General features: G+C 44.0%; 2 protein-coding genes across 2 annotated transcripts; one reads left to right on the plus strand and one right to left on the minus strand.

Annotated features, from left to right (window-relative positions):
* Nucleotides 1-2: 2 nt before the first annotated feature.
* On the plus strand, nt 3-3,935 carry LOC138204604 (gastrula zinc finger protein XlCGF57.1-like). Its single transcript, XM_069159943.1, has 2 exons — nt 3-560; nt 1,673-3,935. Exons 1-2 carry the CDS (start codon nt 440-442, stop codon nt 3,211-3,213), a joined length of 1,662 nt encoding a protein of 553 aa, XP_069016044.1. The 5' UTR covers nt 3-439; the 3' UTR covers nt 3,214-3,935.
* A 65-nt stretch (nt 3,936-4,000) lies between these two features.
* Nucleotides 4,001-16,957, minus strand: st6galnac (ST6 (alpha-N-acetyl-neuraminyl-2,3-beta-galactosyl-1,3)-N-acetylgalactosaminide alpha-2,6-sialyltransferase). The gene is given in 10 exon segments (XM_069159960.1): nt 4,001-6,663; nt 7,023-7,122; nt 7,202-7,285; nt 7,641-7,744; nt 7,872-8,010; nt 8,793-8,967; nt 9,378-9,543; nt 10,897-11,427; nt 11,429-11,522; nt 14,816-16,957. Coding segments are annotated over 10 exon segments (1,710 nt in total). The 5' UTR covers nt 14,965-16,957; the 3' UTR covers nt 4,001-6,495.
* Between the last annotated feature and the right edge of the window lie 18 nt (nt 16,958-16,975).

The following is a 16,975-nucleotide window of genomic DNA, read 5'->3' on the forward strand; positions in this document are numbered from 1 at the left end:
ACGGACACCTACATTCTCCGTCTCCATGGTAACCATTCTGCGTCCAACGGGCTTTTATTTATATATCATGTCCACCCATTTTTAAATTCTATTTCTATTTTTTTGTGTGTTGTTTAGTGGTTTATTGTATTTTACAAGTTCCTCAGTCTTTTTTCTTCGACTCGCTGCCGCTGTTTGTGTACGTGTTGTTCAATAAAGTTAGAGGAAGAAAAAAAGGAGAATGTAGGTGTCCGTGCAGATGCCTGTTTCAAACCGAGATCCGTCAACAAACCGCCCTGTTTTCAGTGTGTATCTCAGCTCCTATAATACATCCTGGATCAAAGTCCGACAGAAATGGACCCGACGTGCATCGTGATCGATTCTGCGCATGCCCAGTTCATCTGAAACCATCCTCCAGTTTGTTTAGTGTGTTTTAAAGAAGAGAAGAAGTGCGGACACCATGAACGAAGTGGATTATCTTCAACAGCACCAAACTGAAAGTGTGTCTGTTGCAGAGAAACTGGAGATGAACCGCCTCGGTGTCCATCAGCCGCAGGATATTGTTGTAAACCAAACCGCTGGTAAGAAGAACCACAGATTTAATGTGGAGTGTTTCTCCAGGAGGAAACGGCTCACTGCTAGCTTGTTGTAGGGGGGCTGGAAAAAACAACAACGATCCACATAACAACGGAGATTCTCATCTCATCTCAATATATTCAGGAAGGACAGAAATCCATTTAACTCATACCTTTAATAATTTGGTGTTAATAGATTGAAAAAGGCGGAACTATAGGGTTACAGTGCAGCACCCGGACGCTTTACAGCGCGCACAAATGGAGTTATTTTGTAGTTTAACTGAAATTAAAGTTCAGCGTTTTGGACGTGTTTATGATTTAATGACCTAATAAATAGCTTTTATTAAGATTTACAAAGGGGACCACTAAGGCTGTTTAGTAACAACTTAATCTCCCGATTAAAACATGAATTATGTAAAACAAACAGCTGACACTGCAGTGTTGTCTCAGTGTTGTCTCAGTGTTGTCTGTCCGGTGTCCCTTGAGGACCCCTGTTACTGCTGTTGTGGCTGATTTGGTGGCTTATTTATTTTTTAACAGTCATAAAGATTTTCCACGAATGCTTTCTTTAAAAAAGAATTCTTTGATATCAATAAATGTGTATCGGAATACATTTCACATAAATCTGTGTGTCGTGTTGGATTTATAGCAGCAGGGATAGTTGTAGTTCTGCTAATAACAAATAAACAAATAAGTCAATCAATAAATGGCCCAGATCAACACACCCGCTGAACATGTAACATTAAAGTAGAGTAAAGAGAGGAAAGATTATAAATACCTTCAAAAAGCACCGCTGCTAAATTATTCATATTTATCTGCATTATTAAACATTTCTGACAAATTTGTTGGTCTAAACAGACACGTTTTCCTGACATTAGCAAAAGAGTTACTTTTAAATAAAAATAAAAATATATGTTTTAAACCCGATCCAAATAATGGATTTAACAAAAACTCATCAGCGAAAGATACCAAAAAAAAAAATGTTTACGGTCATAAAACCAGTAAAGATTCTTGTTTAAAATGAAAAAAGAATATGAGAAAAATATGGGAGAAGAAAAATAAATATACTGGATGTAAAGTCACAGTCGTCCATGAATTATTTTCCATGTGTGTTTCAGATTTACCTGCAGACGTCCAGCAGGTGGTGGTGATCAAAGAGGAGGTTCCCTGGAGCCCCAGTCTGGACCAGCAGGACCCAGAGCTCCTCCACATAAAGGAGGAAGAGGAGGAACTGTGGAGCAGTCAGGAGGAAGAGCAGCTTCACGGGCCGGAGGAGGATATCACCAGGTTCCCGTTCACTGCTGTTCCTGTGAAGAGTGAAGATGACGAAGAGAAACCTCAGTCCTCACATCTTCATCAGAGACAAACTGAAGACGACGGAGAGACAACGGTGAAAACAGAAAGTGATGGAGAGGACTGTGGAGGACCAGAACCAGCCAGGAACACACATCCAAACAGTCCTTTACTAACTCACACTGATGGAAAGGTGTTTGAGACTGATGTTAGTGTTGATGATGATGATGATGATGATGATGAAGATGAGTGGCAAGAACCTTTTTCATATCCTGGACCTGAACTTGAAGACAGTGACGGTAACTGGAAGCAGAGCAGGACGTCCGAGTCAGTCGTCGCGGTCGACGTGGACGCAGGAGAGAAACTGTTCGGTTGTGACGATTGCGGTAAAAGATTTAGAAATCAGAGAAATCTTAAAGAACACATGAGAGTTCACACAGGAGAGAAACTGTTCGGTTGTGACGATTGCGGTAAAAGATTTAGAAATCAGAGAAATCTTAAAGAACACATGAGAGTTCACACAGGAGAGAAACCGTTTCTCTGCAACGATTGCGGTAAAAGATTCACACAACTGGGAAATCTGAAAACACACATGAAAACTCACACGGAGGAGAAACCGTTCGGCTGCGACGACTGCGGTAGAAGATTTGGAAATCAGCAGAATCTTAAACTGCACGTGAGAATCCACACGGGAGAGAAACCGTTCAGTTGCGGCGAATGCGGTAAAAAATTCAGCCAACCGGCTCATCTGAAGAGACACACGAGGCTGCACACGGGCGAGCGGCCGTTCGGCTGCACAGTCTGCGGCAAAGAGTTTCATCAAGAGACGCATCTCAAAGCTCACATGAGAGGTCACACGGGGGAGAAGCAGTTCGGCTGCGACGACTGCGGGAAGAGATTCAGAAATCAGAAATCTCTTAAGCAACACGTGAGAATTCACACGGGAGAGAAACCGTTTCCTTGTGACGACTGCGGCAAAAGTTTCAGCGACCGGAAGTACCTGAAAGACCACATGACGCTTCACACCGGAGAGAAACCGTTCTGCTGCAACGACTGCGGGAAAAGATTTCGTCAGTCCGGCGTTCTGTTCAGACACATGAGAGGTCACACGGGAGAGAAACCGTTCGGTTGCGACGACTGCGGGAAGAGATTCACCGATCAGAGAAATCTGAAAAACCACATGACGATTCACACGGGAGAAAAACCGTTCCGCTGCGACGACTGCGGGAAAACGTTTCGGCTGATCGTGTTTCTGCACAAACATGCGATCGTCCACACGGGAGAGAAACCGTTCGGCTGCGAGGTTTGCGGTAAAAAGTTTTCCCGAAAGGTGCAACTCGAGAAACACGCGAGAGTTCACGAGTAATTGCGGTCGAGGACTTTGTTGTCGGAGGAACCTCGAAAAAGAGCGGGAAAATATTTAGTCGACGGGGAAAGTTCAAGGCGCATGTGAACGTCCACACGAGAGAAAACCAAACATTTGGTTGTGTTTACAGGAACAAAAACACACATACAACTCATTTTGAATGTCGTATTGTTTTGTTTATTTCTTTGTCTCTGTAAAAAAAACTGCCTTCTTTCTGAATGTTGCTGTGTAGATAAATTTGCCTTGTTTTTCTCCGGTCCGGCTCCTCTCGTCACCTCTTTGCTTTTTTCTCTCTCTCTCTCCATTTTACAATTAAAGCCTTCAAATTATTTCCTGTGCATGTCTCGTGTAAATGCATTGTGCAACTGTAATAATCATCCGTGTGAAACACAAGAGTGGTAAATGATAAAAGAATAAATTCTTCATACAAATACATAACTCTTCTTCATACTTGTAAAGTTAAATAAATTAGTACGATCATCTCTGTGGTATCCAGCAGTAAAATAGGAAAAACTATATTAATAAAAAAAGGTTGGAAAATGTGTGGACATATAGATGAATGTAAAAAATAAATGTTTTCATAAGGTATGGAAAGAGCTCATTTTTAAATGTAATATATTTATATTCTAATTTATTTTAATCTTTTCTATTCTGCTTGTGTTGCAGCGATTGCGGTTGTTTTTCATCTTCGTTGCAATGACAATAAAGGAATTCTTATTGTTTGTAATCTCATCTTTATTTTGAAAGTGTTCAGGTCTGTTGTATTGACGTAGTGGATAAACATGGCACTGCAGTTCCTTGGTGTGGCCGCTGGAGGGCAGTGAACACGTGATTCTCCAGATATCACAAGAGAAACAATTTATATTACAGTGGTCTATTGAAGGTTGTGCTTGTTTCAACTACGTTGTCCTTTTGTTTAGTTTAATCTCCAGCAATGCGTCACATTTTTATTTTAAAGATAAATAGAGAAACAGCCCTGTTTCCAGACCTGTGACGATGTCCAGCCGATTAAAGTGGGTTTTTAAAATAGTTGATTTAGCTTTGGAAGAAAAAATATCCTCAACCCATAAAGCAACATAATTCATCATTCAGTTCGTCAGAAAAAATAATAAAAATGTTGATACATTTTGAGGTATATGGAAAAACTGTAATATTTGAAGTAACTAAAGCTGTTAGATAAAATATATTGGAGTAAAAAAGTACGGTATTTACCGCTGATATTTAGTGGAGTAAAAGTACACAGCTGCATGAAATTAAAAATACTCAAGTAAAGTATACTTTAGTAAAATAGTGACTTTCCAGAACTTACAGAAATTATAGAAAACCTATTCGACCTGCAAAATAAAATAAAATGAGCTTTAAAAAAAAAAAAAAAAAACACGGCGATAAAATCATTTTATACAGAATTCAAAATCAGTCAGAAATTGCACATAAGAAAAAGAATGATCTCCCATTAAAGTTTGAGTGTCAATTAATCTGATCTGATACAACACTAACAGATGATTTAAAAAAAAAAAAAAACGAATTCCCTGATTTGCTGTTTTTTTTTTGGTTTTTCTTCCCTTCATCTCAGACGTACAGTTTGTCATTGATCTCGTCATAAATATAAATGTGTAATCGGTAGCTCTCAGTTTCGACCCCTTGAAGGAGTTCAGGTGCAGATTCCCACGAAATGCGTCATCGGCCACCGCCTCCAAATACAAACACGGAACAAAAAGAGAAGGACCACCCACTTCCTTGTTTGCTTTACTGCGGAAACGCCCCAGGATCACATTCGCGGATGCCCGATGACTGGTTCACATTGAAGGCACTTGAGAAGCCCACACAGGGTTTCTCATGATCACAGTGTGGCAGATTGTAAGAACAAAACAACAAACTGTACAAAACAAAACAAAAAATAAGTTAACTTTCAGGTTCAAATATTCGTCCCAGTGGGTTTTAAAGTCACAGTCTGTGTTTTGCTTTTTGTCCCGTTCCCTTCCACAGACAAAATGTAATCCAAGGGAAATTTCAGCATCGACCTCGGCCACTGCCAGCAGCGCTCTGACCGGCTATTCAGGGCGGGGGAGATATTTTAAGACCTCGTCCGCACGCCGTCACTCAACGACCGGACGCCGGCGGCAGGATCCGCTCACAGCAAAACATGTTTCTGGTGATTTGCAGGTTTAAGAAGCAGTAATTTGGGCTAAATTGGAGTGAAGGGCAACTTTCAGTCGGCGTTTCACTTCGAAGCAGCAAAATATTAAAGATGTAGTTTCTCCCGGCAGCACACTTCCTTATCTGTTCAGATAAAAGCTCAAACAGCTGTTTTTGCTGTGGACCATAACATGAAAACATAAAGCGGTTGGTCTGTGGTGGAGCGAGAAAGCGACAAGAAAACTTGTGATTGGTCTATGCCCGTGTCACTCAAAAGAATCAGGCAATCAGAAGAGAGGGTTTGTTGGTTCGTGAACAGCTGTTCTGAAGCCGAGAGTTCGTATTTCGGTCGTCACCGTCTTAATATTTTAGAGCCAGAAGTGACCATATTTGGATGATCTAGGAAAGAGCAAGCGATGGATCTGACTGATTGGGAACCCGGAGACATTAAGCCCCGCCCATCTATAGCGGAAATTTGACTGCACCACAGGCCTGTCAATCAGACAGAAACGCCCTCAAACATACCGCTTTTTGTGGCCTAATATCGAATTAATGACGGGATTATTTTCAGATGGACCGCCAGAAAACTAATGAGTAATAATGACTATTTATGAGAAGCTGATGCTTCTTAAATGGGAGTCTATGGAGCCGACCTCTAGTGGCACTCGGCGGTATTACAGTTTAAGACACTTCAGCATCGGCCTCATTTTTCAGACCTGGAAGCTACGAACACTTTTATATGCAGTCGAAGACATAAAACCACCGGTTCGTATCATGTTGGGGGCCGACGGGAATTTTTATTTGTTCTGTATTAGGTTCATAGGACACCTTTTTATGGCTGTCCATGCAGTAGGTGAGACTTTGACCCGCCGCTGGGAGATTATACAACCGGAGTCAATGATTCATCAGATGTTCAGATGTTTTCATCTGAAAGGTGTCGACCGACCGACCGACCGACCGATTATTTGATCCAAAATCTTTCTCTCTAATTTAGCCCAGTTTCCTTTTGGATCTCTGAACCTTCTTTTGACCACAAATCAACAAAACCATGTTTTCCCAGGATAAATAACCGTCCTTTAATCTTAAATTATCGGGGTTTTTTCTTTCCTTTCCGGCGCCTCCTGTGACGCCGTTTGTGTTTGGACCCTATCTCATGTAGAGTCGTATGAGGCCAGCCTGGTGCAGCTGCTGCCACAGACTCATCTCCATGTGGAGGTCGTGGTTGATGAAGAAGCCCACCGGGTGGTAGTTGGCGTCGTAGTAGTGGTCAGAGTACTTCTTGAAGTCCGGGGTCATGAAGCCGTACGCGCTCACCTTCATCAGCCGAGAGGAAGAAATAAAACAACAGTTAAACTGACGCCCGATGACCTGAAAGTGGAACGCAGCCGTTCAGCTCGTCGTGTTTGGACTCGAGCCCCCGACACTCGCTTCACCGCCGGCAGGTTTTCACGGTGATGACATGTTTTAGATCTACCTGAAATCTCGATAGATAAAAATCACAATGCTTGCAGAGGAAAGATCATATTTCTGTGTTGGTGAGTTTTTATTAGCAGCTAATCGAGGCCACACCAACATCTCTGAGGGGAAACTTTCTCACGCTATCAGGGAGAGTTCGACCTTGTTGAATAAACAGCTGACTGTCAGCGACAGAGAGCAGCAATGCTGGAGTCTACCTGGTCGCAGGTGTGCAGCGCGGCCAGCAGCATCACGGCTCCCGTCGACGGACGGTAGATGTCCTTAAATTTGCTTTTCAGAGTGTTCGATCGGAGGAATCTGAAACAGAATAAAGCAGAATAAAAAAAGACCTCCGTGTGAAAACTTTCCATCGCAGCTGTTTGAAACGTTCGCTCACCTGTTTCTGAGGTAACGGATGAAATCGGGGTGATACATCTTCAGCTTTTCTGCCGACACGTCCTCTCCGAAGTACTTCGATGGACTGCAGCGGAAACACGAGCGCAAAAATAATGATTCACACAGTCGAGCGACAGAAAGAAAAGTTCAATCGAGAGTTGGAAGTTCAGAAAAAATGAAAGAAGTCGATTAGACTTCCAACTGCAGCAGTTTGAAAATATAATAAACAAAGAAAACATCCTCAGTCTGTTCAACTTGTTCGTGGAAAGTTTCAGTTAACTGGCAAAACAAGGAAAAGTAATGCATTCAAAAGTAGTAGAAGTACAGAAGTGCAGCATGTGGAAGTCGGTGGTTCCTCCTCTGGGAACCGTGAATGTCTTCTCGCAATCCATCCAGGATCTGTTGAGATATTTAGAGATCCATGTTGAAGTGTTTCTTACTCTTTCCCGCGGTCGCGTCCCGTCTCCACCGGTTTGTGCGTCGCCGCTGCCTTCATCAGCAGGTAGTCCCGGTCGTGATCCGGCAGGAAGACGTACCGCGTTTCCTGTTTTTTTTTTTTTTTTTGGGGGGGGGGGGGGGGGACACGTGACTCAGACCCAATTCTTTTTTATGAGGATTTTTACTATTTAAAAAAAATAAAATAAAAAAGGACCTTTAGTTTCCGTCCTCACCTGAGACACGGGGGGTCCTCGGTACCCGGCGCTGGCGTAGCTCCTCATGGAGTTCATCAGCGTGTTGGTGGAGAAGGTGTAGTGGGTCGTCCTAGAACCCACGTCCTGCTCAAAGCCCTTAATGATCGCCCCGTTGGTCCTGAAGACACACACACACGCGCCCACACACACACACACACACACACACACACACACACACACACACACACACACACACACACACACACACCAGAGAATCAGTCAGAGCAACAGAACATCAGCTGTCCTTCGTCTCAGAGTGATTAAATGATTAGATATTAGAATACATGTTTGGATTCACGGGCGTTATAACAAATTTAGTGATTTAATATATTTTGTTGTAATGAAATTCACAATGAGGATATATAGTGACAAAACTCAAAAAAATTATGCGATTGTAAGATTTGCAAATCTGGGAAGCCTCAAGTAAAACTGGGATTATTAAATGACACTGCAAAAGGTACAAATACGATATAAAATACAGTCATTGCAAAGAAAATGTGGATTTTTATGTTTTTGCTTGTAACAAATTTTCACCCGCAATACATTTTTTTAATTTTGGGTTTGCTGTCGTAAATGTTTTTGATTATGAAAATAAAAGAAATTGTGGCAGACACGTTTTCGGATGTGTGGAAGCAACACGATCTTAAAAACAACAACGTTTTGTGACGAAGACATTCTGAAAATATAAATTTAGGGTAGCGCTAACTGAGTTTAGGTTTTTACAGAAAATATGGCAAATTTAGTGATTATAAAAAATTAAAAATTTGGTGGCTGCGTCACATTTTGTTATTTTAGGATTTATAAATTGGGCTATAGAAATGTTTACAACAGACAAGTGAATCATCAATTGTATTTGGAGTTATTTTGGAAGCTCGGATCAGACGCCGACTGTGCGTCTACCTGAAGACGTAGTGGTGGCCGTCGATCTCCTTCCCTTTCCGAGAGTCCTTCAGGATGCCTCCGTTGCCGACGACGGCACAGCGGCTGCACGCCGACTCGTTTCCGCGCGACTTCCAGTTGTCCAGCGTCTGCCGGTTGGCAGAAGAGTTGAGGAAGGAGAGAGTTTCCAGCAGCACTGTGGAAACACAAGCACAATTAATCTGGATGCGTTTAATTTAATTCAGCATATTAGTTTTATGCCCCGTGTAATTACATCCGCCCATAGATCGAGTTATTCCTGATGGGTCTGAGAGTCGGAGGCGCCGTGTGACGGCACCCAGACAGGAAGCTGCTGTTCATCTCCACATGATAAACATCTCATCTGGAATAAGACCCATATTCCATCAATCAAATGATTCTAAATACTCTCATGTCTGGATAGATGCTGCTGTGCTGCTTTCAGGCACTAAAAGGACTTCCTTCTGCCTCCTCGTGTGATTTTAGATGTAAATTACAGGTAGGAAAGTTTCAATAATAATAAATTAGAGGAATTAAAAAGGGACAGTAATGAAATAAAAGCGTAAATGAGAGAAACCAGAAGCTCACTGTTGTAGTCGAGGCCTCCCCAGCCGTGTGCTCCGGGGTACTGCCTCAGGCGCTGGTACTGTTCAGGAGACACGTGCCGGGCCCACTGCAGGACCGGGATGTGTTCCAGAAACCGCTCGCCAAACTCCGTCTTCCTGACACGACCTCGGAGGCTGTCGGAGCAGTCCTGTGGAGGGCAGATAACGCCAGCCGGGTTGTTATCAAAACACAAAAACTCTTATCTGCGGACCTCCCTCGTGAACGTTAGAAGGCCGACATCAGCAGTTCCTCAGAAAACAGGAATTTCTCAAAAAAAAACAAAGTTGGTATCCACCATATGGACACACGATTTCATTAAAACCTTGTGATCTCTGCCGTGAGGCGTTCAAAGACTTGTGAGGCCCAGATTTGAGTCATCATCCCTCAGCCAGTTTCACTTGGGTGTTCATGTTTAGGAGGCTCCACTAAACATCACTATTTTGAGCGGGTGAAGACGGAGCCGCCCCGTGACATCACCAGGCAGGACGCAAACCCAAAACGGGTGTGACGACCAGAAAACAATGTTCACAGATCATGTGATGCACACGATTAACAAAAACAAAGGTATAAATCACAATTTATATTCGTCCCCTTTCTTATTGATTTAGTCAATAACAACAATTGTTTTGTGTGTATTTAAGCCTGATGTGTTGCTGTGTGTCACTGAGCCAAAACTATTAAAAACACATTAACAAGTCACACACACACACACACACACACACACACACACACACACACACACACACACACACGACAGCACTAAATGAGTATCAACTTCCTGTAGAAAAACAGTCCCTCAGAGCTGCACCGCTTCCTGCTGTGAATCACCAGCTGTCACTCAAACCTTTGTGAACAAATTAAACTACATATTTACGATCCGTTTTGGGTTTTTTTTAGAACCGAATTGAATGCTTTGGTCATTTTATGGGATTTGCATACAAAAAGAAAATCACCAGCCTTATCCTTTAAATCATTTACACTATAAAAATGTCCAAAATGTTTTTGTGGATGTTTTTAAACCTGAAGTCTGAAACCGAGAGGCAGTTTCTTTTTGTGTTCCTGTGAACACAATATCTCAAAAACACTTTGAGGGAATTTCTTTAAACTTGGCAAAAACATTCACTTGGTACCGACGATCACGTGATCAAATTTTGGTGGTCAAAGGCCAAAGGTCAAGGCCGCTGTCCCATCACATTGGCCCATGAATGCACTATTTCAGGAACTTCTCTTTAAATATGTCACAAGTTTTGCAAGATTATTTTTTGTGGTCAAAGGGAGTTCACATCCTTTTCCCCACACTATGAATGTATCTCAAGAACTCAAGGAAATCTCTAACAATGTGGGCTCAAACATTCACGTACATGAATGGAGGCATTCAAACCGCCGGGCTGCAATTCTACTTTCTCGTTGACTCTTAACTTTCCAGATGCTGTAAATCACAAATGTAATTTTCCGTGGGTCGGATGAAAACCAGCAGACTGAGAGCAGCTCAAGGACTCACCGTCTGTGGAGGGACGTCTTCACTCATGTAAACGTCTCCGATGAAGTCAGGCTCTGCCGGCTTGGCTGCCTGCGCGGGCCTCAGCGTAGGCCTCAGCGTGGGCCTCAGCGTAGGCCTCAGCGTAGGCCTCAGCGTGGGCCTCAGCGTGGGCCTCAGCGTAGGCCTCAGCGTGGGCCTCAGCGTGGGCCTCAGCGTAGGCCTCAGCGCGGGCCTCAGCGCGGGCCTCAGCGTGGGCCTCAGCGTAGGCCTCAGCGTAGGCCTCAGCGTAGGCCTCAGCGTGGGCCTCAGCGTGGGCCTCAGCGTGGGCCTCAGCGTGGGCCTCAGCGTGGGCCTCAGCGTGGGCCTCAGCGTAGGCCTCAGCGTGGGCCTCAGCGCGGGCCTCAGCGCGGGCCTCAGCGCGGGCCCTTTGGTTCCGCTCCCGGCTCTATCCGCTCTGTCAGACGTGGACCCGGACTTCTCCTCCTGCAGGTCTTCGTCCCGTGCTGGTCTCTGCGGTTCGGCGGCCGCTCCAGTCCTTCCAGCTGCGGTGTGAGCGGCTCTGTGGGGGGGGGGGAGGGGCGGTCTCGTGGATCCAGCGGTCGGCGCTGCTCAGACCGTCAGGAGACTCCTCGGAGTCTCGAGAACCGCTGTGGAGGACAGAACGGTTGGCGGTGAGCAGATAAATCACCTTAAAAGCCAGTTTTATCTGTTAAAGGAGCAGCTCAACTTGAGTTTTCAACTGGATGATGTTTTTTTGTGTCGCAGATTTAATTTTAAATGATAAAAATTGTCCGTCAGTGTTCACTAAATCTTAGTTTTTAAAGTTTATTAAAAATCGAACGACATTGATGTGCTATCAGGTGGGTTTTATGGAGTGGATTATTGTTTTATTGAACAGTTGTGGGGTTGTTTGTGTGTTGTTATCACACTTTATTGATCATATAAACACAGCTGTTAAATAAAACTTTGTTCATTTATATGTTGATGTTAAATTTAACATTATTATTATTTGATTTAGTCACAAACATTTAACAAGAGGAGAAAAAGGTGAAACCAAAAGTTCAAAGGTTTCAGCTTCACTTCCTGTCGGTTTTAGTCTGCCTCTTCACTTCCTGTCTCCTTCACGCTGTGACTTCCTGTCCAGTGTGGTAAATTAAACTGAACATGTCCTGATAAATTCACACATTCAACTGTTCTGTGTTCACATCCAGTTCTATCTGACAAGACAGCTGTCGTCTTCGGTAACCATGGCGCCCTGTCTCTGGCTCTTCTTTTGTTCTGAACTATTTGTGTCCTTCTACTCTCACTCGATGCTTTTACGACCGAACATCAGCTTTTTATTTTCTAAATAGGAACAGGAGGAGGAGGAGGAGGAGGAACTCTTCCTTCAGATTACAGAACAGCTTTTAAAATGAGAGACGTGCTCTGAAGCAGACCTCTGAGAAAGCAGCCGTCCGGCCGGCTTTTCTTTCCCCTCCACTTAACGCATCTTCAACCTGGAGCGCCGCCCGACGCAACAAAGCTTACGTTTCACATACGTGTGCGAGACAGACTCCTCCGCCAAAATAACTCGGGGGGGATTTTTTTTCATGAGCGCTGTGTTGCTCCTTTGTTGAAGCCACAATGATACAACTGGAGGAGGTGGGGAGGGGGGGGGCTTAAGTGCTGGTTACCAAAATAACTCCTCATATCACCATGATCTGAGAGTTTAACCCTTCAACCTCGTCCGGATTCTCCGACCCGAATACACTTGTTATTTGGACACTTTTCTAGTTTCACTGACGGTGTTTTTACTTCCATCAGTCTGGTGAAGAGTCACTGCACCAGAGTCCATTCAAAAATCTGTGGGATTTACTCAGCCAGTGGAAAACAGCTTCATAAGATCCTCTGAGCGTCTGGAGAACTTTGGAGTTAATAACCTCGATGATGCTGCGAAGGTTTTGACCATTTCAGGGATAAAAAAAAAAACTGAATTTAAAATGGAATCTTTTGAATTTAAGATCAAAACACATCTTTTCTTAAAGCTCACGTTTAGACGAAGGCTGAAAGGACCCGAGATCTTTTCTTTTTCATGTTTGTTTGCACGTTTCTGCTCTAAATTTTCTTGACACTTCGTATTCTAATTTATTTTTTCCATTCAAACTAAAAATTTAAATCGAATCCTTCGGGAGAGCCGACAACAAAAGCAATTTATTTCAGGGTCTGCGGGGGAAAGACGTTTCGATATCTACGTGGATTCATCACAGATTTTTTTTTTGTGCTGACAACACCTGGACTCATATTTCCTTTTTTTTTTTTTTTTTTTTTTTGTATAAACATTTCACCACCTCTTCTTTACGCGACAGCTGAGAAGAAAGAATGAAAACTCGGGTAAAAATAAAAAACGCCGTAAAGTTTGAGTTTCAAGTTTGGTTATTTTTATTAATATTTAGAAACTTTAATGACTCTTGCAGCTGTTTCCTGTCACCAGATCTGAGATAAAAAACCTGAAAGATCAGCTGTGTGTGTGTGTGTGTGTGTGTCTTGTACTACATTTAGGTCATGTTCAGGACAGGAATTGAAGCTTTTATACTGAAATGTACATTTGGACTTTCCCAACATTTCTGTTCAAATCAGAAGATTTATTAAAAAAAAAAAAAAAAAAAATTCATTTTGAGAATAAAAGTCAAACAATTGTCTCTTCTAAGTCCTAAAGCTCGCCACCACTCTACGTTCATTTGTTACTGAAACTGATTGATGGACAGTTTCACAAGTTCATCTACACACTACGTTTTTATCTTTAGTGCATAAATTAATACTCGCTAAAGCTACTGGAGTAGCTTAATTTATTCGTAAAAGTGCAGCTTTAAACTCGAGATGTCGACTTAAATCTCTCGACTTTTTTATGTAAATAATAATAAATCGGAGCAGCTGGTCTGCCTGCAGCTCACTCGCAGATCACAGTTTTCAGCTATCATGAAGCCTTCAGCAGAGATCTGTCAGCTCAAGTCTCCATCACTGCACACCAACACTTTTTAAACTTTCCAATCAAACCTGTAGTTTTCAGCTCCAACAGAATGTCCTCCAACTTCACTCCGGTTAAATCAGTCATTTGTAACGAACTGTAATGAAGCGTTGCAGCTCAGCAACCATCCTGAAGCTGCAGCTTAATTTTTAACAGTTTTCCGTGTGTGCAATTTGGTTTTATTGATGCAGGTGGTTCTTTATCTTGTCGAGTACTATGTGACTCTTTGACTATCGCTGCATGAACACAGACGCTGCTGACTTTTACCTTCGTTCTCGTGATGATTTATAGCAGTTGGGTTAAAAAAAGAAAAAGGAAGCTGCACCTTTATTCTGGAACAAAGTACAGAAAGAAATGACATTTTTCTGTACCACTCCGATTGGAAGATTACACTCAAGGTCAAATGTTCTTCTTCTAAATGTGTTGTTCTCACTGTTTTAGATCATTTTGAAAATATTGTCCATTTCTGAGACCTAATTTATACCCTAACAACATATTTCTATGCTTTCTATCACATTTCAGCTGACACGTTTGATTTTATGTTTATTTTTATGGCATGTAACCGTTCCATTTATTGTTTTAAAAATGACTTTTATGCTGCCTGATGTTTCTTAAAACAGAGATTTTAATCTGTTTAAATAAAGGAAAATAACTTCAATGTGATTTTTAATAAATATATTAGATTATTATTTAATATTTGGAGTTGGTTTCTTTGCTGTGAGTGTCTGCTTCGCTTCCTGTTTGTTTCAGGGGATTATATTTTGACCTTCAGGGGAAACACATGTTGATTTAGATCATGTGACTCACTGACTGCACGTTGAAAATCACTGCTCTGCTGCACGGTTCAAAAACTGACAGAAGATGTATAAAAAAAACAAAAACAAGGCTTCAAGAGTGACAGAGCTCAAATCACAGCTCCTCTGCGTCGGCACTGACCTGCTCGTCTTCTGCCTGAAGGTGTGGAAATGTCCCAGAGGCACGACGGACCAGGACAGCGGCTTCTCCAGGTTCAGGCACAGGACGTAGATGCCGAACAGGGAGAAGACGGTCAGCACGCCGAGGACCAGCCTCTTCTGCAGCGCCATCATCCCCGTCTCGGCGACGCCGACGGAGACTCGGGTCGGCAGGCTGCGTGTGCTCGCCGTGCCCTCCGCTCCGCCTGCAGGAACATGAGGAGGCAGAGGATGCGGGCGAGGAGGATGCTGTCCCACCTCAGGACAGGGTTGTTGTTGTTTTTTCCTCTGGTCGACCGGTGGAGGAAAGGCGGCGGTGTTGACGGTGCCGGCGGGGATTTAATTAACTCCTCTCCGGGCTTCTCTCAACACAGCTGCAGGGAGGAGGGAGACAGAAAGAGAGGTGGAACGAGGGCAAAGACTCAGGAGGGAAACTTTATCTTTCAGTGTCAGAGTGCCAAATAATCCCTTTTTAATGAAACCTTTGCTCTTGTCCCCTGAGCAACGGGTCACAATCCTCATATCCCTTTACATACTGCTTCTATTTATCTGCTCTCAACACAGAAGACAAACCGATTCAACGCAGGAAGCCAGACACGCTATCTGACTGGAAACTTCTCCTCTTCCTGCTGGGGTCAAGTGAACACCGCAGAGTCTCTGCAGGTCTCGGAGGTATTAACATACACAGCAAGCGCCTCCCCTCTCCACTTCTCACCTCTTTGTAAGCAGAGTAATAAACGGAGCCTGAGGCGACGGGCTCAGATCTTCTGAACCAGCTGCTTCTCTTAAAGAATCCAAAAATCGATCTTTGACGACGTCTGTGAATCAGGAGGATAAATAACGACGTGGTGTGATAGTTTTCCAGAAGCTTGTGGGAGCAGGGACTCCTGGCTGAAGGCTAAATGGGGAATGGAAAGAATGTGTAGCGGTGATCCAGCGATAAACTCCCCATGTCTCTGATCACACACACACACACACACACACACACACACACACACACACACACACACACACACACACACACACACACACACACACACACAAACAAACAAACAAAAACAAAACTTCAAAGTGGCGAGGTGAGGAAATCTCACATGAAACACGAGGGGAAACATCAGACTGTGACACACACACACACACACCGTGACTCAATCAATCTTTTCCTGTAGTCCGCCTCAAACACACACAAACAGAGACAGGAACATCCTCTCACCGGCAGCAGATCCTCTTCACCCTCTCAGCTGCCTTCACCCTTCACCCTTCACTCCGAGCGCTGCTGCTCATCTGTGAGCGGAGCGGCTGCACTGCCAGCCTCCACTACATGGGCGGGACAATTGTGAAATGAGCAACAGCTGCTGGCAATTGGTCAACCCCCTGAACTCCAGAGAACTAGAGGAGGGGGGAGGAGAGGGGGGGAGGGGGCTCACTGCAGGCAGCAATAAAGTTAGTTAGACATGAGCAGGCAGCTCTGAAATGCTCACAATGTGTTGGAGACCCTGAAACACAGCAGGCCGATGACAAACTGGGGAACACACACACACACACACACACACACACACACACACACACACACACACACACACACACCAGGAGGTGACGAGCAGCAACATGCAGCCTCTTCATCAGCTCAGCTGGGCCCTCCGAGCCGAGCGACAGTCGAGAGAGCCGACAGTCGAGAGAGCCGGCGCTGAAAAGAAATGAAATCTCCACCCTGAAAGAAGAAACACATCTCGGTCTGCGGCGCCGGGGGCTCGAGCGGTTTGGAGGAAGTGAGCTGGCTGCAGGGTGAGGAAGAACAAAAAAGGGAAGAGGAGTGGAGGAGAAGTGGGTCAGAGCTGGACATTTTTCCAGATGTATACACTGCAGCGTCCTCGGGGAGGTTTGCACTGATTGTCTCCGCGTCGGTTCGTCTCAGGAATTTAATTCTGCAATTAAACTATTAAAGAAAACGTCAATAAATCATCTCAGGCTCCGAAAACCGACAGCGGGTTTTGCGGTGCCGAGTCCCGAGGGGTGTGGGGGGGGGGACTCTTCTTCAGCTCCCACTCGTTCGGCCCTAGAGAGAAAGTGAGGCATGCTGGGAAGGTGGGCGGGTGGTGGTGGTGTGTGAGTGTGTGTGGGGGGGGAGAGAGAGAGAGAGAGA

Source organism: Embiotoca jacksoni, unplaced genomic scaffold, assembly GCF_022577435.1.
Source record: "Embiotoca jacksoni isolate LCO1_2020_lvr unplaced genomic scaffold, fEmbJac1.0.p SCAF_26, whole genome shotgun sequence".
NCBI lineage: Eukaryota > Metazoa > Chordata > Actinopteri > Embiotocidae > Embiotoca > Embiotoca jacksoni.